Below are 23,819 nucleotides of genomic sequence, written 5' to 3'. Positions count from 1 at the left end.
TCTTCTTCTTCTTCTTCTTCTTCTTCTTCTTCTTCTTCTTCTTCTTCTTCTTCTTCTTCTTCCTCCTCCTCCTCCTCCTCCTCCTCCTCCTCCTCCTCCTTTCCTCCTCCTCCCTCCTCCTCCTCCTCCTCCTCCCTCCTCCTCCTCCTTCTCCTCCCTCCTCCTCCTCCTCCTTCTCCTTCTCCTCCCTCCTCCTCCTCTTCCTCCTCTTCCTCCTCCCCCCCTCCTCCTTCTAATTCTTCTAATCCTTTTTTTTTTGTGTGGTACTAGGGGCATTCTATCTCTAAGCTATACTCCCAGCCCTATTTCATCTTTATTTTGAAACAGGGTTTTACTAGGTTTCTTGTTAAGTTACTGAGGCTGTCCTCGAACATGCTATCCTCCTATTGTAGCCTCCCAAATACTGGGATTATAGGAGTGTGCCACCATGCCCAGCTTATGCATCTTTATTTTCTTCTGGATGCCAAACTGTGTGTTAGGTGCTATGATATGGTCTTGTCCTCATGGAATTTGATGACTAGTGGAGATGGGCAAAAAATAACAAGTTCCAGTAAAGAAAATTAATAAAAAATGGAGAGGTAACATTATAAAAATGTTGAAATACAAAAATTCTATTATTCCTCATTGGACCATTCTACATAGAAATTAGTCTTGAAGAAACCTATCCCACCCCCAAAGTCCTGTTTACTTTGTTAAGAAAAAAAGGGTTGGTTACCAACAAAATGCAATAATTTTTTTTTGCAGCAAATCAAAGTATTTGTTTCAGCATTTAGTACATTTTGAAAGTTTTGTTTCTTTATTGCAGCCCTAACATACACAAGCAATATTAAAATATTTATGTAAATACATCATTTTTAAGAGCCCAAAGATCAACATTTGTCACATTGTGTTTGTTAGCAGCTGTGAAGCCTAAAGTGAATACTGGGCGGAAGCCAGCAAAGTAGCTTGACAGTGATAAAAGTAGTTCTCCAGAGAGATAAAAATCCAACGACACAGAATTGATTGTTTTCAAAAGAGGTTATCAGTACTGACCCCTTTAACTAAGATCCAAAGATGATAAAGTAAAATTGATTTAGAATGTATCATTTCCTGCCCTTACAAACATATAAGTTGTTTAAAGTGAGAATTCAGAATTAGGGTCTGAAGTCTATGCACACGGACTAGTTTGTCTTTTAGAAGGCAAAATTGAATAGAAGTAAGATGATTATTAAATTGGAGCCTGTATTTTGAATACTTTCCAGTGAATGTGAAACCTAAGAACTAGCAAAGAAGAGATCTTTATCTAAGTAAGGTTATTGATTTAGTACAAAAATATCTTTTAAATGTGTATTATGCTGTTGACATTGATAAGCACTGTGGACAGAGGGGACAAGAAGTGGTTTCCTGCCATTGAGGACTTCACAGTCAACAAAAGAAGCAAACACTATAATACAGTATGACAAGTGTGAAAATAGCTCTTAGGTCTCTAAGTTTAACTCTTAGCATTTATTTGTGTGAACCTAGTGTTGGATGCATCTAACCTAAAATGAGTAAGGGTTAATAGGATTTGAACTTATTTCCTATTGTACAGTAAGAGAAGAGAAAATACAAATACATCAAATTATGTGTGCATGTATATTTGTATCACTTTGAACCTCACTATGATGTATAACTCCAACATACCAATAAAAGTATAAAAAAGAAAAACATAGATCAAATGAGTATTTTTATTACATAGCTTATGCACAGAGACTTTGGTAATGTTATGGTATAAAAAATGAATGTCAAAGATTTTAAAAAATAGCAAATAAATGCATGATTGAATCAATTGCAATAATAGAAAATGACTTGAAGGAAATATTCAAGGAATATTCTCTAGGCAAACAGAATACTGGAGACCTGGCAGGAGGAGGTAACATTCAACCACCCCCCTGAAAGGACCATCTAAAGATATGCACATCCTGGGAAGAGGTGCTGGGGGGGGTGGCATGTGACATTGTCTAAGGTGGCGGGGATGTGGATGGTGGGTTGAAGACTTTAGGGGAGCACCTTGGGAACAGTGGTGCAAAATGGGACTGCGGGGTGGGCGGGCTGGGATCAGGCAGGCAGTGTAGACATGGTGAGGAGTGGGGTTATTTGAGTAGTCAGCAGTCTTTGTAGAGTTTTGAGCATGGGAGTAACATGATGTGTTTTGCTTTTTTGGACTCTCATTATAGCAGATCTTTGGTAACTCTTTAGAGGGCTGAGGAGGACAGTTTTTTAGAATAGGAAAGAGGTGATGAGCTCTGGAAATAGGACGTGGTAGTGCTAGATTTCAGGCTCTGTTGGAAGCAGGACACCATGGGCTCGCTGTGGTAGATGAACACAAGGAAGATGTCAAGGGGCCTGGCCTGGGCACCTGGTGGGGGTTAGTGTTGTTTGCAGAAAGACCGGTGTTGGGAGCAGACAGTAAGAGTTCAGTTTTGTGCTTTTTGAATTAGAAAAGCCCAGAACACCCAAGTAGTGAATTGCTGAATGTTGGCGATAGATGTCAGGAACTCAGAGTGAGGTCTGTGTTGGGTCTCAACCACAGTGCCCAGTTTTACAAACGGGCAGCCATTAGCTTGCAGCCTTGTCTAAGAAGTTATGGTGCTTTATTCTTTTTGTTCTGTTGTAATTTTTTCTTGAAAAAGAATCACCAGTCTGTTTTTGAAATTTGGCAGCCATTTATTAGTATTCATAATTGTATTATATGGAATATGTGCTTAATAGTTTTTTTGCATTGGACATAATCTAGTTTGTGTGTGTATTGCAAGAGATTGATCCCAGGTCCTCACACATGCTAGGCAAGCACTCTGCCACTGAGCTATACCCTCAGTACCACTATTTATTTAGTATTGGGGATTAAACCCAGGAATATTCAACCTCTGAGCTACACCTCCAGCCCTTTTTAAATTTTATTTTGAAACAAGATCTCATTAAGTTGCTGAGGGTCTCACTAAGTTACATGAGACTGGACTCAAAACTAGTGATCTTTCTGTCTCAGCCTCCCAAGTATTGGTATTACAGTTGTGCACCACCACACCTGATAATAGCTTACAAGTAAAGTGCTTGCCTAGCATGCATGATGCCCTGGGTTCAATTCCTACCACTGCAAACAAACAAATTTTATACAAAGATCTTAGCAGTGGTACTCTTTGGTTAGCACATGTTATGAGTAGATTTATCTTACCGAGAGGGAACCAAAGCACATTCTAAGGATGATCTTTGGTGTAACCTACAGAAGAATAAATAATTCTCAGGACAATAAATTTAAAATATCTTACCTGTAAATAAAATGATTTGTTTCTGTCCCATCCACACTTCTTTCTGCAACTTTAAAAAGAGTCGATAGTAAATGTTATCATATTAAAAATTGTCATGGCTGGGAATGGTGGTGCATGCTTGTAATCCCTGTACTTGGGAGGCTGGGACAGAAGGATAGTAGGTTTGCAGCCAGCCTCAACTACTTAAGTGAGGCCCTTTGCAACTTAGTAAGACCCTGTTTAGTAAGGGCTAATTGGGTGATATGTGCATGTATACCTCTACCATCTTGTATTCCATTAAGATGTACAACTACAGTCAACTACAGTGCACCAATAAAAAAATTTAAAAAAGAACAAAAATAGGGCTGGAAGTGTAGCTCACAGGTTGAATGCCCCTGGGTTCAATCCCCAGTTTTGAAAAAAAAAAAAATTGTCATGAATAACGTGTAAAAGCATCAAGTAGAAGAATAATTAAAAAAACCAAGTTTTGTTTTTCTTTTTAAATTTCTTTTTCTTTCTTTATTATTTTTTAATTGTTGTGTTGTATTCATAAATCTTAATGGGATGCAAGATGGTGGAGACATATGTGCACATATCATTCATTTAGCCTTTACCCAATTCCCACTTCATTTCCTCTTCCCTCCTTCTTATGTTTGGCTTAGTACATGGATATGTTTGTTAAAGTATGTTAAAGTATATCATGTGTATTAGAGAATTTCCCTCTTCTCTCCTCCCACCTCCTCAGTTAGGTCACCTTATTTGCTCATCTATAGTATCTCTTTTTCTGTCTAGAGTTCTTCCTATGACCCATTTTCTCCCTAGCTTTCACATATTAGGGAAAGCATCCTATTTCTTATTTTTTGTGACTGACTAATCTCACTTAGCATAATGTCCTCCAGTTCCATCCATTTCCCTGTAAATGATGTAATTTTGTTCTTTATGGTTGAGTAAAATTCCATTGTGTACATATCCCATAATTTTGTAATCAATTTATCTGTTGAAGGTCATCTTGGCTGGTTCCATAGTTTGACAATTGTGATTTGTGTGACTATGAACATAGATACACATACATTAGTTTGGTAGTTTGGTTTCCATTCTTTTGAGTAGAAACCCAGAAGTGGTATTGCTGGATCATATGGCAAGTTTGTTCTCATTCTTCTGGGGATCCTTCATACTGTTTTCCAAAGTGGTTGCACTAATTTGCAATCCCACCAACAATGTTTTAGAGTTCCCACTTCTCCACATCCTCACCAGCATTTGTTGTTGTTTGTGTTTTGAATGATTGCCATTCTAGTTGAAGTTAGGTGAACTCTCAGGGTAGTTTTGATTCGCATCACTCTGATTGCCAATAATGTTGCTCATTTATTGGCCATTTGAATTTCTTCCTTCATGAAGTGTTTGTTTAGTTCACTTGCCCATGTTTTGATTGAGTTGTTTTCTTAGTGCTGAGTTTCTTGAGTTCTCTGTATATTCTAGATATTAGTCCTCTATTGGAGAAGTAGTTGGCAAAAATCTTCTCCCATTTTAGTTTTCTTTGCTGTACAGATCTTCAGTTTAATGCAATCTCATGTATTGATTTGCCTTTTAGTTTCTTGTGCCTTTTGGGTCTTGTTGAGAAAGTTTTTATCTGTTCCTGTGTTGCTGTTGTGGACATATGCCCTCTTGAAGGAGCCTCAAGGTCTCTCTCTGGTCTAATTTCCAAGTCTTTAATCCATCTTGAATTGACATTTGTGCAGAGTGAGAAAATGGGATTTATTTTCATTTTTCTGCATATGGTTAACCAGTTTTGCCAACACCATTTGTTGAAGAGGCTATCTTTTTTCCAGTGTAGGTGGTCCTTTGTCAAAAATCAATTGGCTGTAAGTGTGTGGGGATTTGTTTCTGAGTCTTCTATTTTAATCTATGTATCTGCTTTTGTGCCAGTATCATGCTGTTTTTATTATTATGGCTTTATAGTATAATTTAAAGTCAGGTATTGAAATTCTTCCTGCATGTTTTTTGTTGCCAAGAATTACTTTGACTGTTCTGGGCTTTTTGTTGTTTCAAATGAATTTAAGGACTGATTTTTCTATGTCTGTGAAGCATGATCTTGGTAATTTAGTGGGTATTGCATTGAATCTCTAGATCACTTTTGGAAGTATGGCTATTTTGATGATATTTATTCTTCCTATCCATGAACATAGAAGATCTTTCATCTTCTAAGGTCTTTGATTTTCTTTCAATGTTTTAAAATTTTCTTTGTAGAGGTCTTTTATCTCCTTGGTTAAGTTTTTTCCTGAGTATTTTATTTTTTGTGGGAAATCCTGAATGGAAGTGTTTTCTGGATTTCTTTTTCAGTAGATTTATAGTTGGCATACAGAAAAGCTTTTGATTTTTTAATATTGATTCTGTATCCAGACACTTTGCTGAATTTCTTAATAAGTTCTATAAGCCTTTTGGTTGGGTTTGTTGGGTCTTCTAAATATAGTATCATGCCATCTGCTAATAGTGAAAGTTTGAGTTCTTTTTTTCCTATTTGTACTCCTTTGATTTTCTTTTCTTGCCTTAGTGCTCTGGCTAGAGTCTCAAGTACTATATTGAAAAGAAGTGGTGATAATGGACATCCTTGTCTTAAAACTAAGGTTTTGAAATCTATTTTGCAAAAATATCCAAGAGTGAAAGTATGGTTTGTGTGTTAACATAGAAGTATAACTTTTAAATAACCTTATTTGTCCAGGCATGGTGGCGCATGCTTGTAATCCCTGTGCTTGGGAGGCTGAGACAGGAGGATCACACAGGTTTGAAGCCAGCCTCAACCACTTAGTGAGGCTCTCAGCAACTTAGTGAGACCCTATTTCTAAATAAAATATAAAAATAGTTATGGGAGGATAGCTCAAAGGTAGAAAGCCTCTGGGTTCCACCTCCAGTAGCACAAAAAAACAGACAAAACAACCCTTATTTGTAAATTATTTTATATAAGATGAATAAATTCTTTGTGGTATCAAGCAATATTTTCCAAGTTTACTTTGTATGATTTTTATTATTAAAGGCTTTGCTTTTTTTCTACTAAGAAATTGCTGAATATGGGATGGTGGCACATGCCTGTAATCCCCAAACTTGGAAGGCTGAGACAGAAGGATCACAAGTTCAAGGCCAGCCTTAGCAACTTAGTGAGATCCTGTTTCAAAATAAAAAACAAAAGGGCTGGGACTTTAGCCCAGAGAAAGACTGTCTTTGGGTTCAATTCCCAAAATAAAACAACCCAAAAACTTGCTGAGCATCAATGCAATAATATGTACTGGGGATGTAGCTCAGTGTTACAGCACTTGACCAGCCTGTGCAAGGCCCTATGTTAGAGTCCCAGCAATTAAAAAAAAAATTGGGGGGGGGCATTCAGTATTAATTCAAATATTCAGAAGCATTAAAATTAATACCAGCTTAGATACTAAGTCATTTTTTCTGAGTCCTTAACAATGAAACTCCTAATTGATTAAAATTATTAAAACGTTAAAATTATTATTGTTTGAGATGTATGCAATGAAATAGGAGAAAGAAGGGGAATGTAATTATAATTAGAAAAAAAGTTTATTCTAAACTGTTATGATCTGATGCTGGGCACTAATAAGTACTTTGAGAATATGTAAAGAACAGAGAAAGATGAAAGTAAATTATCTATGAGGTGACAGAGCCTTAGGCTGAAGAGAAATACATTAGGAGTGCCCTGGATGTGTGGAATGATTGTTTCCTTTGGCATAGGTGATACTGTCAGTACTTTTTCTAAATATGTTCCTGTGATTTCCACTGGAAATAAGAAGATGGGTAGGCTCCTCTTTCTGAACACAGAGTGTAAGAGAGCCTACCTGAAGCCTGGGCACTGAGCACTTGGTAGGCACTGGAGAGACCTGTGAGGTCCAGCAGCACACAGCCAGGGCCAGGTGTCAGTGAATGGGATGAGCTATTGTAGGGCAGAGCCTGCCGTGGGACTGGCTGGGCTGGGGTTGGAGATGGGTTCCCAGGAAAAGGAGAAGTGGCGGATGTCCGGTGGTCAGAGAGTTGGAGGCAGCAGTAGTGGCTGTTGTGACACACACTGGGAGTGAGACCTTGACATCTGGGGTACAGCCGGTGACTGAAGTGCCAGCATGGAGGTTGATGGGTAAGCCGCAGCTGGAGGTGACTGCCACCAGAGAGATCATGCACTGAGAACTGGGCTTCTGAATTAGAAAACCAGAGTAGGTCTGTGTGAGCTCTGCCAGTGCTTGAAGAGGAGCTGATCTAGAGATCCAGGATGAGCATGCGTAGTGGGCAGCACCCACGGGGCAACTGCAGCTCTAAAGTCATGATGTTTCTGAATTCCAGTGCTTGGAACTTTATCAGATAAAGCCTTTGTACTATTTTAAATATTTCTCAGGAAGATTGAGAAGGTAGCTCAGTGGTAGAGTACTGGCCTAGGATGTGTGAGGCTGTGAGTTCAACCTGAGTACCCTGCCCCCCGAAAAAAAATCAAAGAATCATGCAGAAGTGATGGAGGACATGATCCAAGAACAGAGAGCTAACATTTATTTAGCACTTGCCATGCCACTCCTTGCTCTGAGTGTTGTCATGTGAATTGCTCCATTTATTTCCCCCAAAAAATCAATTTGGGAGATAGTCACTGGCTTGTAGAGATTCTACTTAAGCCATGACACAGTAGGAAGGACTGAAGCTGACAGGTTGAGGCATGGCATTACTGTTTTTTCTGAACACCAGTAGTTTGGAAAGTGTGTCTGTAGCCTTTTTTTTTTTTTTTTTAAATCATTTTATGGGCTGTGACTGTTTGTTATGGCTTATTTATTTATTTAGTGGTATTGAGGATTGAACCCAGGGATATTCTATTTCTGAGGTATACCTCCAGCCTCTTTTATTTTTTGTTTTTAAACAGAGTCTCATTAAGTTGTTGAGGGTCTCGCTACATTGCTGAGGCTGTCTTCAAACATACGATCTTCATGTATCAGCCTCCCAAGTGCTAGAATTACAGGTGTGCACCACTAACTGGGCTTGTTATGGCATATTTATCACAGCCACTGGTCATGAGCATTCCTCATGGCTTAGGTTCCTAACACCTGTTCAGGGTGTCTTTCTAGACCACCAATCTAGCTCTCACTCTTACCTTTTCTAGCTGACATAGCTTTTATTGCCTGCACTTGCCTGCACATGTTTAGTCACTTGGTTATATTTTTTCTTTTTTTTTTTACATGTTTAAAAATTATCTAATATGTGTAAGTTTTGCTTCATCACCAAGCTTCTGTTGGTTTATATTACTTTTGTATCTTCCACAAACTATCATTGTAAACAATCCAGTAAATCCACATGATATATTCTGTATCTCTCTTTCTACCTCTGGTTAATTAATTAATTAATTAATTGCAGTACTGGGAATGGAACCCAGAGGCATTCTACCTCTGAGCTACACTCCCAGCCCTATTTTTTTTTATTCTTTATTTTGAAACAGGGTCTTGTTGAGTTATGAAGAGCCTCACTAAGTAGCTGAGGCTGTTGGCAAACCCTGATCCTTCAGTCTCAGCCTCCCAAATGCTGGGATTACAAGCATGCACCAGCTACCTTTGATTATTTTTAAATTTTTTTATTGGTGCATTGTACTCATACATCTTAATTGGTTTCAAGATGGTAGAGGCACACATGCACACATCACTCATTTAGCCCTTTCCCAATTCCCACCCCATTCCCTCCCCCTCCCTCCTGCTCATGTTTGGCTTAGTGATTGACTTTGATATGTTTGTGAATGTACATCATGTACATTAGGGAATTTTACTCTTTCCCCCTCCAATCATCCCCAGCTAGGCCTCCTTTTTTGCTCATCTATGGTTTTTCTTCTTTTGTCTAGAGTTCCTCCTATGATCATTTTTTTCCCTAGTTTCTGCATATTAGGGAGAACATTTGATTTCTTACTTTTTGTGACTGATAATCTCACTTAGCATAATGTTCTCTGGTTCCACCCATTTCCCTGTAAGTGGTGTAATTTTGTTCTTTATGGCTGAGTAAAATTTCATTGTGTACATATCCCATAATTTTATAATCAATTCATCTGTTGATTGACATCTTGGCTGGTTCCATAGTTTGACAATTGTGAATTGTGTGACTAATAACTTAGATACGCATGCATAATTTGGTAGTTTGCTTTCCATTTTTAGGGTAGATACCCAGAAGTGGTATTGCAGGATCCTATGGTAGGTTCGTTCTCATTCTTCTGAGGATCCTCCATATTGTTTTTCAAAGTGGTTGCACTAATTTGCAGTCCCACAAGCAATGTATTTGAGTTCCCATTTCTCCACATCCTCACCAGCATTTGTTGTTGTTTGTTTTGAAAGATTGCCATTTAGTTGGTGTTAGGTGGAATCTCAGGGTAGTTTTGATTTGCATCTCTCTGATGGCTAATGATGTTGAACATTTTTTTATACATTTATTGGCCATTTGAATTTCTTTTGTGAAGTGTCTATTTAGTTCACTTGACAGTTTTTGATTGAGTTACTTGTTTTCTTAGTGCTGAGTTTCTTGAATTCTCTGTATATTCTAGATATTAGTCTTCTGTTGGAAGAATAGTTGGCAAAATTTTTCTCCCATTCTGTTGGCTCTCTGTTGAGGTTCTTGATAGTTTTCTTTGTTGTACAGAAGCTCTTCAGTTTAATGTAGTCCCATGTATTGATCTACCTTTTGGTTGCAGAGGTCCTCACTAAGTAGCTGAGGCTGGCCATGAACTGTGATCCTTTTGTCTCAGTTTCCCGAATGCTGGGATTATATGCATGCTCCACTGCCTGGCTTATGATTTTTTTGATGTGGTTTTGAATGCATGTTGCTAATATTTTATTTAGCAGTTATGAATCTAAGTTCTTCAATGATTTAGGCCTGTAGTTTTCTTTCCTTGATCTGTCTTTATTTGATTTTGGTAATATTGTGATGTTAGCTTCATAGAATGTATTTGGGAGAGTCTTGCTTCTTTCTGTTTTATGAAATAGATTGAGTAGTACTGGGATTCGCTCTTTTATAAAGGTTTTATAAAACTCACTTGGGAAACCATCTGGTCCTGGGCTTTTGTTTGATGGTGGGATCTTTATTGTTGCTTCAGTCTTTTTGATTGCTACTGGTTGCTTTAATTTTTTTTATATCTTCTTTACTTCTTTACTAGTTTAGGAAGGTTGTATTTATCTAGGAAGTTGTCAATTCTCTAAGATTTTTCTTTTTTTTTTCTTTCTTTTTTTTTTTTTTGGTGGTACTAGGGATGGAACCAAGGAGCCTTCTAACTCCGGGCTACACTCCCAGACTTGTTTTATATTTTATTTGGAAATAGGGTCTCTTAAGCCAACTGATGGTGTCTTCAAACCTGTGCAATCCTCCTATCTTAGCCTCCCAAGCGCAGGGATTACAAGCATGCGCCACCACGCCCGGCTCAGATTTTTCATTTTGTTGGAGTATAGTTTTTCAAAGTAGTCTCTGGTAACCCTCTGGATTTCTACACTGTTGGTGGTAATATCTCCTTTTTCATCTTTTATTTTCATAATTTGGATTGATTCTCTCTTCCAAAAGGTTAGTTTGGGTAGTGGTTTATCTTGTTTATATTTTTAATCTACATTTTATTTTATTTTATTTATTTTTTTTTTGGTGGTGCTGGGGTTCTTGGAAGCCCTTCTACCTCCCGGCTACACTCCCAGACCTATTTTATATTTTTTATTTGGAAACAGGGTCTCTTAAGCCAGCACGGCTGGCTTCGAACCTGCGCAATCCTCCTGTCTCTGCCTCCCAAGCGCGGGGATTACAAGTGTGCACCACCACAACCGGCTTACCTTTGGTTTTAAACAAGTTGTAGTCAATTGTTAAGAAACTGGTTATTTTTTTACATACTTTACAATGCCTCAAGTGATGTTTCTTTTGGTTTCCACAGGGCAAACTCAGAAAATGAATCTTTTCCAGTCAATAACAAGTGCGTTGGATATCTCGCTGGCCAGAGATCCTACTGCAGGTAACCTTGATTTGAACTGGACTGCAGATTCTGTGTTAATGCCAGAATTGAAGTCTTGCTCAAAATATTTGTTTGGGGTTTCATAATTAACAATGATATCTTTCAGGAATTTTTAAATGAAATGATCAAATGATTAAAGTTAAATGATCAAATTGCATTTTTTTTATGGTACTGGAGATCTGACCCAGAAGTAGTATACCTTCAAACTACACCTCTAACCCTTAATTTTCTTTTTTTTTTGTTTAGAAACAGGTTCTTACTAGGTTGCTGAGAATCTCAGTACTTGATGAGGCTGTCCTTGAACCTGGGATCCTCCTGTCTTAGCCTCTCAGATACTGGGAATCCAGGTGTATTCCACCATGCCCAGCTGCATTATTAACACATTTTATTTACTCATTACAAATTAGTTCTTATGCATATGTACATTAAGTTAACTTTTATTGTATGTGTAATCCTACTATTCTACTTTCTGGATGAATACCTACTATGTGCTCCTGTTTCTTTAACATATAGAAAAAACCAGGAGCTGGGTGTGGTGGTGCATGCTTGTAATCACAGTACTTGGGAGACTAAGACAGGAGGATTGCCGGTTAGAAGCCAGTCTCAGCAACCTAATGAGACTCTGTTTCAAAGTACGAAAAAATAAAATGGGGCTAGGGTTGGAGCTTGGAGGTAGAATGCCCCTGGGTTCAATCTCTAGTGCTATACACACAATAAAAGTGAATTTATGAGCTAGGGGTGGTAGCATATGACTGTAATCCCAGTTAGTACTTGAGAGGCTGAGGCAGGAAGATCACAGGTTCGATGACAGTCTCAGTAAGTAGTAAGGATCTCATCAACCTAGTGAGACCTTGTTTAAAAATAAAATCAAGTTGAGGGTTTAGCTCAGAAGTAGAATGCCTTTAGGTTCAGTCTTCAGTACCATACACACACACACACACACACACACACACACACACACACACAGAAAAAAACCAGGAAATACCATATTGTTGAGTATTTATTTATAAAATGAACACTTGATTTTCATATTTTATGACTTTTTACATTGTGATTCAACTTGTAAGATTTTTTTTTTTTTTCAGTACTGGGGATGGAACCCAGGGGCATTCTACCTTTGAGCTATACCTCCAGTCCTATTTTTTATTCTTTAGTTTGAAACAGGGTCTCACTGATTTGCAAAGGGCCTCACTAAGTAGCTGAGGCTGTCCTCAAACCACGATCCTCCTGTCTCAGTCTCCCAAATGCTGGGATTACAAGCGTGTGCCACCACACTCGGCTTATCAGATTTTTAAGAATAATGAATTTAAGGCTTATAAATAGTTTTATAGGCAACTTGTTCTTCATCTTATTAAATGGTTATAAACAGTTATCTTGTTATGTTTTCTAAATTTGGGTGGGTTTACTACTACAAACACACAAACACTTTATTGTATTCAGGAACTCCAGACAAAGAAACCTCAGTGGAGTAATGAAGGGGGTCTAGGGGAGGGAGATGGGTGGGAGGAGGGAGATTTGATGAAAGAAACACTTCAATTGACACAATTCAGATATATAAAATTATCAATACCAATCTCAATATTGTATATGGAGAAGGGGAGGGAATGGGGTGGGAACTGGGGGCAGCTCACCAAGTGTGGTGTGCATGTATCTCTCTATCACTGTAAATTTCATTATGATGTATGATTATAACTCACCAATAAAAATAAAAAAGTGAAAAGCAGGTTATATTTTTTTAGGAGAAAGTGAGAGCTAGGCTAGAGGCTGATTAGACCTTTATTTATTTTGAATGCTATCTGAGAATGACAGCATAGTTGAATGAAGCATGGAGCAGGGTGACTTATTTTTCTCACCATAAAAAAGGGCCATAAAACTGTTAGATTCCTTCATGAGACTAGATTCAAGGGCTTGATAACCCCTCTTTGATTTTTCTTGCTTTACTATAATGCTTCTCACAATTTCCACTTTCCTAATTCTTTCCCTGCTCTGTGTTCCACTGAACTCGTGTCCTTTCCATTTCAGAGTCTTAAGTTTCTGTCTTATTTGAGACCCTTTCTTTACCTTTGGAAGGCTCTACTTCAGCAACTCAGATGGTGCTCTCTCTCTCTCCCTCCCTCTCCCTCTCCCTCTCCCTCTCCCTCTCCCTCTCCCTCTCCCTCTCCCTCTCCCTCTCTCTCTCCCTCCTTCCCCCCCTCTTTTTGTGGTACTGAGGGTAGGACCCAGGGTGTTCTACCACTTGGCTATACCCTCGGCTCTTTTTAATTTTGAAACAGGATCTCACTAGATTTCTGTGGGTTGGCCTCGAATCTGCAATCTTCCTACGTTGGACTCTTAAGTACTAGGTTTATAGGCATGCGCCACCACCCCTGCCTGGCTGATTCTTACTATGTAGAATGTATAAGAAAACTGCTGGCCTGGGAGCCTAGCATGTGAGTCATAGTTCTTCTGTTAGTGTTTTATTGATTGATTGATTGATTGATTGATTGTACTGGGAATTGAATCCAAAGGCATTCTACCTCTGAGCTACACCCCCACCCAGACCAATTTTCTCTCTCTCTCTCTCTCTCTCTCTCCCTCCCTTCCTTCCTTCCTTCCTTCCTTCCTTCCTTCCTTCCTTCCTTCCTTCCTCTCTTTCCCTCCCTCCCTCCCTTCCTTCCTTTGTTTGTTTGTTTTTGGTGGTACTGGGGTTCCTGGAAATCCTTCTACCTCTGGGTACACTCCCAGACCTATTTTGTATTTTTATTTGGAAACAGGGTCTCTTAAGCCAGTGAGGCTGGCTTTGAACCTGTGCGATCTTCCTGTTTCTGCCTCCCAAGTGCAGGGATTACAAGCATGTGCCACCATGCCTGGCCCAGTTTTATTTCTTATTTAGAAAACAGTGTCTCACTAGGTTGCTGAGAGCCTCACTAAATTGCTGAGGCTGTCTTTGACCCAGCAATTCTTTTGTCTTGGCCTCCCAAGTACTAGGATTGCAAGTATGCCACCATGCCTGACTCTGCTGCTAGCTTTCGGACTTGGCAAGTCACTCTGCTACTCCTCTGGCATCATTTTCTTCATGGACAAGACGAGACAAAATTGGTGGTTCTGTCGCAGCTGGGGCTTTTGTTAGCCTCTGCCCTGCTTCCTGTGCCTTTAGCAGTGACTGGAGATACTTGGTTGTCACATGTATGATGGTTGCCATCACACAGCAGGTAGAGACCAGGGATGCTGCTTTCTGTCTACAATGCACAGGAAAAGCCCCCCCAATAAAAGAATTATTCAGTCCAATATGTTGATAATGCGGAAGTTGAGAAACCTCAACCTATGGTCTATTTCTGTTTAATCATTTAAAATATAAACATTTAAATTACTTCTTTTTCATGGTTAGCATCATTTAGAGATTACTGAATAAAATGTGCTCTTTACATTGTTTTTCAGTAATATTTGGTGAAGATGTTGCCTTTGGTGGAGTCTTTCGATGCACTGTTGGCTTGAGAGACAAATATGGTAAGTTAAATAGCAATAAACATTATTCTTATAGAGCTTCCTTAAATATTTTTAAAACAAAATATGTGTGTTGAATTGCTGTGTTCTTATTGTATAAGTGGGCTTCTTTCCCACTGTGACCTACAGAGTCCTTTTCTACTATGACCTAGGTTTCTACAAATATATTCTAATCTAGTTCATATTACATGTATTATAAGTGTCAAAATAATCTTTACTAAATGTATTGTTTATCATGTTCATCTCTCCAAGAACCTTTGATGTCTTATTGCTACATGCCTTAGCCAATTTCCTCTAGTTCAAGATTCTGCCTATTGGTCCCTATGAACAAATTTCATCTTTTGTTGGAGAGAGAGTGAGAGAGATTGATTTCCTAAGGAATTGGCTCATACGATTGTGGGAACTGGCAAGTCTGTAGGGCAGGCTGGCATGCTGGAAACTCAGGCAGAGTTTCTATGTTTCATTTCTGAGGCCAAATTCCTTTTTATTTGGGAAACCTTAGTCTTTTCTCGTTAAAGCCTTGAATTGATTAGGTCAGGCCCACCCACATTGTGAAGTACAATCTACTGTACTTAAAGCTATTGATTTAAAAGTTAATCCTATCTAAAAACACATTCACAGCAACATTTAGACCCATGTTTGACCACATAGCTGGGCACCATGGCCTAGCCAGCTTGATGTAAAATGAACCATCATGTACTCCTTCCTTCCTGTTTCACCCCAGCTCCCAGCTGCTTGGTGTCTTTTCCTGCATGGAACTGATTTCTGCTTGTTGCTTTTGTTCATTTCTTTTGAGTCAGACATAGAACCCTCAGAACACTTGTTGGCCCACCTTCAATTCCCATCCCTCTGACTTGCTACGTAAGGAGTGTGTGCTCAGGATGCCCTTGAGCTGCCTTTTATTTTGCTTTCTTCTTTCAGGCTCATCTAATCTGGATGTCAGCAGAGAAGTTTAGGGTTAGATGAAGTGTACACCTTCCTCTCTTCTACCTTTGCCCTGTAATGCTCACGTGTGTTTACAGGGTGAGGAGTGAGGGTTTTAAAGTTTTTTTCTTTTAAACTTTTGTCTTTTTTCCTGTTGTACTGTTTCTGAGATTTTTTTCTTTTTTATACTTTTATTGGTGCATTATAGTCTCACACTGTAATGTAGTTCATAATGATACTGACATACCTGTACACAGCACGTGGTGGGCTTTCCTTTGGCTTCCTCCCCACCCTTCCCTTCCCCATACAGGATATTGAGATTGATATTGGTATTCTCACATATGTATGCAATGTCATGGAAGTCATTCCTTCATTTATCCTCTCTTTCCCCCCTCCTTCCTCTGTACCACCTCTCTGGCTCCACTGGAGTTTCTCCTCTATTACTTGATGTCTAGCTGGTATCCCAATTATTCCCTAGCTTCTGCATATGAAATAAAACATGACCCTTTATTTTCTGTGACTGGCTAATCTTACTTAACATAATGTTCTCCAGGTCCATCCATTTTCCTGCAAATGACATTGTTTTGTTCTTTATTGCTGAGTAGAATTTCATTGTGTGTATATCTCATAATTTTATAATCTATTCATCTGTTGATAGGCCCCTAGGTTGTTTTTATAATTCGGCTATTGTGAATTGTGCTGCTATAAACATGTATATCCATATATTACTATGATTTTCTGATTTCATTCCCTTTGGGAAGATACCCAGGAATGGTATAGCTAGATCATGGTGGATCTATTCCCAGTTTTCTGATGAATCCCCACACTGATCTTAATAGTGGCTATACTAATTTGCAATCAAAAGGGTTTTTATTTCCCCACATCCTCACCAGCTTTTATTGTTTGACTTCTTTATGATTGCCCTTCTGATTGGACTTAGATGGAATCAACAGTGTAGTTTTAATTTGTGTCTCTCTGTTAATGATGTGGAGCCTTTTTATGTATTTATTGGCCATTGCATTTTTGTGAAGTGTATTTAGTTCAGTTGCTGATTGTATGATTGGGTTGCTAATTTTTTAGTGTTGAGTTTTTTAGGTACCTTATGTATTTCTAGATGTTAGTCTGCTGGGAGCATTGTTAGTCATCTTCTTTGAGGTCACCTTGGTCTGGCTTGGGAGGGGCACAAACTGCCCACCCTAGTGGGAATTGTTTGCATGCAGACAAGTTTCCAAGGACCAAATGGTACTGATAACCAGCGACCCTGACCAATAAACAAAGATCCCGACAATTTCCTAGTTTACTCTTTCCTTCTCTGTTTCATCTATGATTACCTTGGTGTTATTCCCTCATTCACCCCATGATTGCTTTGTTATTTCTTGTGATTAATAATATCTTAAAATGTTTTGATTATAATCTGTAATAAAAACAAGATGCTAGTGGAAGCACGGTAGAGTAGAGACATCTCTCTCCTCCAGCCTCTCTAGCTGCCAGGTTGACTCCATTGTCATTTATGTGAGAAACTACTTATCAGTCCGTCAATCAATCAATCAATCAATCAACATCAATACCATTGCTACATTAGTCCTCTTGCAGAGGGACAGCTGACAAAGATCTTCTCTCATTCTTTAGGGTCTCTCTTTAGGCACCTAATGGTTTCCTTTGATAAGCAGCAACTTTCTAGTTTAATGCCATCCTATGTATTAATTCTTATTTTAATTTCTTGAGTTTTGGAGGTCATATTGAGGAAATTTCTACCTGTGCCTGTGTGTTTGAGTGTTGGTCCTGTGCCGTTCTCTAGTAATTTTAAAGTTTGTGGTTTAATTTCCAGGTCTTTGATCCATCTTGAGTTGACTCTTGTGCAGGGTGAGAGGTAAAGATTTAATTTTATTTTCCTACAAATGGATACCAGTTTTGGTATGTGTTTGGCACCTTTGTTGAAAAATAAGTTGGCTGTAAATGTGTGGATTTGTTTTTGTATCTTCTACTCTGTTCCATTGATGTGCCAGTAGCATGCTGGTTTTTTTTTTTTTTTAAATTATTATAGCTTAGCCTGACGTGGTGGCGCACGCTTGTAATCCCTGCGCTTGGGAGGCTGAGACAGGAGGATCGCACAGGTTCGAAGCCAGCCTCAGCTACTTAGTGAGGCTTTCAGCAACTTAGTGAGACCCTGTTTCCAAATAAAATATAAAAAAAGGTCTGGGAGTATAGCCTGGAGGTATAAAGCCTCTGGGTTCCACCCCCAGTACCACCAAAAAAAGAAAAAAAAATTATTATAGCTCTGTAGTGTAATTTGAAGTCAGGAATTGTGATGCTCCCTGCATGGTTTTTATTGGTGAGAATTGCTTTGGCTATTGAAGGTCTTTTGTTTCTCTATGTGAAATTTATGACTAAGTTTTTTAGGTCTGTGAAGAATGACATTGGCATTTTGATAGGGATTGCATTGACTATGTAGATTACTTTTGGTAGAATGGCTATTTTGGTCATATTTATTCTGTCTATCCAAGAGCAAGTGAGATCTTTCCATCTTCCAAGATCTTTAATTCTTTTCTTTTCTTTTTTTTTTTTTTAGTGTTTTATAATTATCACTGTAAAGGTCTTTTACCTGCTTGGTTATATTCCTAGGTATTGGTTTTGAGGTTATTGTGAATGGAATTGTTTTCTGGATTTTTTTTTCCCAGTGGATTTTTGGTTGGCATATAGAAGAGCTACTGATTTGTTTTATGTTGATTTTTGTATCCTGCCACTTTACTGAATTTGCTAATCAGCTCTAGTAGTCTTTTGGTTGAGTTTTTGGGTCTTCCAAATATAGGATTATGACATCTACAAATAAACATAATTTTAATTCTTTTTCTATTTGAATTTCTTTGCTGCCCTTTCACATTTGGGGTATAATAAATATTTATTATCATTACATCTTCTTGTTGGATTGTTTCTGTTATTAATAAGAAGTGACTGCTTTGTCTCTTATAAGTTTTAGCTTAAAGTCTGCTTTGTCAGATATAAGCATTGCTACTCCTGCTTATTTTTAATCTCCATTTGTATGATATAACTTTTGCTGTCCTTTCCCCTTTAGTCTATGGGTATTTTTGCCAGTAAGGTGAGTTTCTTGCAAGCAGCATATAATTGGATTCTACTCTTTAATTTGTATTGCTAGTCTATGCCTTTTAATTGGGGAGTTTCAACCTTTGACATTCAGTGTTATTATTGAGAGATGATTTTTGTTTCCTATCCTTTTAGTTATACTTTCTGTTTGATATAGTGTTATTTCTCTTTCACTTATTTACCCATCTGGTGAAATTTAGTCTTTCTCTTGTTCTGGTATTTACTTTTTTTTCTTCTTTGTTTTATTTTAAAAAAATATTTTCTCTAGTGCTGGCTAATGTATTGATTCTTACTGTTTTGCCTCTGAATGCCCCCCATTTTTTTGTTCTTAATGCTTTTAAGATTTTTTTTTTTATGGACTCAGTGTTATTCATTTTGATTATTACGTGGCATGGAGAAGTTTTTCTTTGATCTTGTCTTGTTGGTATTCTGGATGTCTCCTGCATGTGACTATTAAGGTCTTTTTTCTATGTTTGGGAAACTCTCTAATACTATTTATCTGAAGAGGTTTCTAATAGCCTTGATTTATGCTTCTAGATAATTTTCAGTGTATTATCTATAAATTAGGTCATTTCATAATATCCCACATATTTTGGATGTACTGGTCTTGTTGTCTTATTGTCTTCTCTATCTTCTAAGAGTGAGACTTTATTTTCCATGTGGTCCATCCCTTCAGGGATGGTTTCTTTTGAGGTCTTTAATTCATTTATTGACTTCAATTTCTCTACCCGCATTTTATTTTATTTCCTATACACATTCTCTGCTTTCATCTCTGAGGCTTTTGATCATATTGAAAATCAAAATTCTGAATTCTCCTTCTGGCATTTTCTGCAGCTTAGTATTGGTGACCTCCCTTGTTGAGATGTGGGAGTTTATTGTTTCCTCGCTGATCCTCAGTTTCATGTTTTCAGAATTCTTTGCTCTGTATTTTTGTTGTCTTGGCATATTCTTCTTTATGTGAGAGTCCTGTATCTATTTTCCCTTTATAATAAGGCCTATGCTGGGGGATATATTTGTCTCTATGACTTTGTCTCATATAATTAAACTTTTGAGTTTGTCCCCCAGAGCTTCTTTAAGAAGACATAGTTCTTAGCCAGTGCAAGCAAACAGGAGTCTCTGATTGGCTGCAGGCCACCATGCTCTCCATGCTCACACTCTGTATGGCCAGAGACTATGATATTCCATTCAGAGCTTACAGCTTGCTGGTTGGGATTTAATATCCCACAGACCCCACTGCTCCTTTCTTGGTTGTGAACTCATGAAATTCTGCAGAGTGTTGATCTCCGACCTCTGTGGACACTGGGCCAAAGCTGTCAGAGAATACTGTGTTCTGAGCTTGTGGCCTGGCTGGCTGAGTTCAGGGACACCACTGCTGATTTGCATGTGGTTATAATCATGTGGAACACTGTCAGTCTCTGTCATGCATGCACAGCAGGCCCAAACTGCTGGCTGAGAGAGTATTGTGTTCCCACGCTGTACTTGTGATTGCTTGAACCTCTGAGGGTCTCTGGTTTCACTGTTTTCAGGGCCAAGCCCTAGGAGAGAGATTGTACTGTTTTGAGCCTGGGGCTTGGGTGGCTTATTTATTTAGCCCCAGGGACACTGCTGTTGCTCTGGGTGGCTGCTATCATGCAAGACATTGCTGGCTTCTGGCCTTGGTGCTTGTAGTGCCCCAACACTGCTGGGCATGAGTTTATAGCCTTCTGAGCCTGCAACATGGTTGTGTGAGTTATTTCCAACCACAGACACCAATTCTGGCAGTTCATAGCTAGAGACCCTGCAGGGGCGAGGTGGACTGCCAATCCTTGGTCCCTCCCACCCAAATGTTCCTGGGTACTGTCTGCTAATTCATTTTTCTCTTCTGTCTGACTGTAGCCCCTGCCTTCTGTTTGTGGTCATGAAAGTCCATGTAGCTTCATAGGTTCCTGCTGGGACATTTTGAAAACTCAAGGTCTACAATACCAATCAGGTCCCTGCAGGGAAAGATGAGTTCAGCTGAAGCCACAGGAATTTGCGGGGTGTTTGCCTGGTTGGTCTGTAGATTCACAGTGACAAGGTGGGATGTAGCTGCTGGGGTCCCTACAGGAAGGTCTTGGTGTTTCTTGGTCTCAGTTCAGCTCCAGCTACAGGATTTAACTGAGTCATCTTTCTGGGTGGTCTGGGGAGATGAGTCTGGAGGTATGTGAGTGTGGACAAGAGTGCAATTGTTTTTTTTTTTTTTTTTGGTGTGTGCTGGGGATTGAACCCAGGTGCATTTTACCTCAGAGCCACACCCCCAGCCTAATTTTTTATTTTGAAACAGGATTTCACTAAGTTGCCAAGGGCCTCACTAAATAGCTGAGGCTGTCTTTGAACCCAGATCCTCCTGTCTCAGCCTCCCAAGTACTGGAATTACAAGTGTGCGCCACCACGCCTGGCTCAAGAGTGTGATTGCTTTTGATGATAGTTTTCTGCAGTCACTGGCTAAACAAGATCTGCTCCCCTTTGTTGGAGTCCGTCTCTTAGAGCCACCATTTCAGCAGCCAGGGGTAATGGTGCTCCTGTTACCCTCTGCTCACCTGGCAAGACACATGAAGCTCTTTTCCATCCTCCGCTCTCTGTGCTGCGTCCAGTTCCACTGTGTTTCGACTGTTCCTCTGTAGAGTTCTGACCACTGTCCTTCCCCTGCCAAGGAGCAGTCTTCTTGCTGTCTGAGTTCTGAGTTTGAGAGCAACAGAAATGCCCTGTTCCTGAGATTATGATGTGTTTAAATCCAAGAGACCATAGTATGTTCCATCTCACTTACTGGGAACTTCCAGCTTGTTCTTTTCTCTTCTGGCTGTGGTAAGTTAAGTTTTTGGGTCCAATCACTCTGCTTTTGCTTAGCTATCTGTTCTAAGATCTGTTAGACTTCGAGGAAGTGGGCAAAAGATGATCTCTCATACTCACGCTTCCAAAGATATCTAAAACTTTAAGAAAACATTAAACTCCTCTGTACATTTGATTTGAAAAGGAATGCCTATACACTGTAGGACGTTTAGTAATGAGCCAGGCGTGGTGATGTGTGCATGTAATTCCAGTGACTTAGGGGGCCGAGGCAGGATGATTGCAAGTTCTAGGCCAGCCTGGGTAACTCAGTGAGACCCTGTTTCAAAGCTCAGTCAGTGGGAGTGCACCCCTGGGTTCAGTCTCAGTACTGGGGGGGGGCGGGGGAGGAAAGAGAAAAACTTAAAGGAAGAAATAAAAGTTACATATACCCTTCTGGATCATAGTTGAATACGTTTGCATATATTAACTAAAATTTAAAAGATAGAATTATTCTTTTGTAACTTTGCCTTTTTTCTTTCAGGTGTTGTTGAGCCATTGAGCAGTCTCTAGCTATTAGCGTCCCATATTGCCTGACACAGTGTAGCAGCGGGCCGTGTGCTTGCTCAAGCTGGGCAATCCTCTGTGGACTGTCAGCCCAGGTCCTCATCCATCCATACCAGGCTTTCTCCTGTACTCATTCTGTCTGGGACATCTCATGCTTGTCACCTGCTAATCACAAACCAGCGATTTCCAAGTTTCTGTCTACAGCTCAGACCACGCCCCTGAGCTACAGATCTCTAAGTTCACTATTCTGTTACATGTGTTTACCCCAGCATTTCACAGTCACTTAGAATGCAACATTCCCAAAGCTAAGCCTGTTCTACTCACCCAACAAATCTGTGCTTCCTGCTGCATTTACTGTTTTGGTGAATGTATCACCATCCATTTAGTCACCCAAGCCAGAAACCGAGGAGGTCCTAGTGTCTTCCTTCTTCTTCATTTCCCTGGTCCAGCCAAGCCCTTTAATTTATCTTCATAGTTTGTCCTTAACCAGGGCCCTCCTTTCCAATATTTTTGCCCTGATGCTTTGGACTTTAGCTTTCTCTGCCTGGGCAATTTCACTTCTTTCCATAATAAATCATCCTTCTTTTGGTACCACCCTCCCTACCACCATTCCCTACTTTACTTAATATATATATATATATATATATTTTTTTGTGGTACTGGGGTTCCTGGAAACCCTTCTATGTCTGGGTTACACTTCCAGATCACGAACCTGCGCGATCCTCCTGTCTCCGCCTCCCAAGCGCGGCGATTATACGCGTGTGCCACCACGCCTGGCTTGTTTCCCTACTTTATTGTCAGTGCTATTATCATTTCAAAATGCATACTTCTTAGCAGGATATACAGACGACTTCGATAACTACCTACGTCTCTACCTGATCTCATCCACTCTATTCTTTATAAATTTTGAATTGCTGGATGTTTCTTCTAATCTCTTTGTTATTTTTATTTTTATGGTACTGGGATTGAACCCAGAGGCATTCTACCTGTAAGGTATATACCTCCTGTCCTGCAGGCTGATTTTATTTCTTATTTGGAAACTAGGTTGATGAGAATCTCACTACTTGCGGAAGCTGTCCTCAAACCTGCGATCCTCCTTTCCCAGCCTCCCAAATATTGGGATTACAGGTGTGCACCACTGCCCAGCTCAAGCCTTCTATTATTTTGCATATGCCATATGGATCTCTCTTCTCATCTGATTACCTGGCAAACTCCTATTTCTCTTTCAAAAGGTTTCTGTGTGAAGCTCTTTCTAACCTTCCAAACTGACTTAGGCACTATTTTATCACTGGTTAGGTTGCTTTTTTTTTTTTTTTTTTTTTTTTTGTGGTACTGGGGATAGAACCCAGGGGCATTTTAACTCTGAGATCTACCTCAGCCCTATTTTTTATTCTTTATTTTGCAACAGGGTCTCACTGAGTGTAAAGGGCCTCACTACGTAGCTGAGTCTGTCCATGAACCTGCGATCCTCCTGTCTCAGCCTCCCAAATGTTGGGATTACAAGCGTGCGCCACCATGCCCGGCTAGTCTTTTTATTTTTGAAACAGGGTCTCACTGAGTTGCAAAGGTCCTTGCTAAGTAGCTGAGGCTGTCGGTGAACCATGATTCTGTCCAGTCTCAGCTTCCCAAAGGCTGGGATTACAAGCGTGTGCCACCACCTCCAGCTTTACTTATAATTTGAAACAAGGTTTCACTAGGTTGATGAC

The 23,819-nt window shown here is 39.4% G+C and overlaps 1 protein-coding gene across 2 annotated transcripts in view; it reads left to right on the top strand.

Moving 5' to 3' along the window:
- The window catches only part of BCKDHB (branched chain keto acid dehydrogenase E1 subunit beta), a gene marked incomplete at its 3' end in the record, with an annotated part of 243,016 nt that overhangs the window by 7,329 nt on the left and 211,868 nt on the right, over window positions 1–23,819 (top strand). For both annotated transcript variants that reach the window (XM_080700665.1, XM_080700664.1), the window contains 2 exons: window positions 11,176–11,253; window positions 14,671–14,739. In XM_080700665.1, the coding sequence (XP_080556791.1) occupies window positions 11,190–11,253; window positions 14,671–14,739 (133 nt within the window). In that variant the 5' untranslated portion in view covers window positions 11,176–11,189. Of the gene's footprint in view, window positions 1–11,175; window positions 11,254–14,670; window positions 14,740–23,819 lie in introns of those variants that run through there.

Source organism: Muscardinus avellanarius, assembly GCF_963383645.1.
Source record: "Muscardinus avellanarius genome assembly, chromosome: 8".
Taxonomy (NCBI): Eukaryota; Metazoa; Chordata; class Mammalia; order Rodentia; family Gliridae; genus Muscardinus; species Muscardinus avellanarius.
Note: the sequence above shows the minus strand (reverse complement) of the source record. Positions and strands in the feature narration are given on the sequence as shown.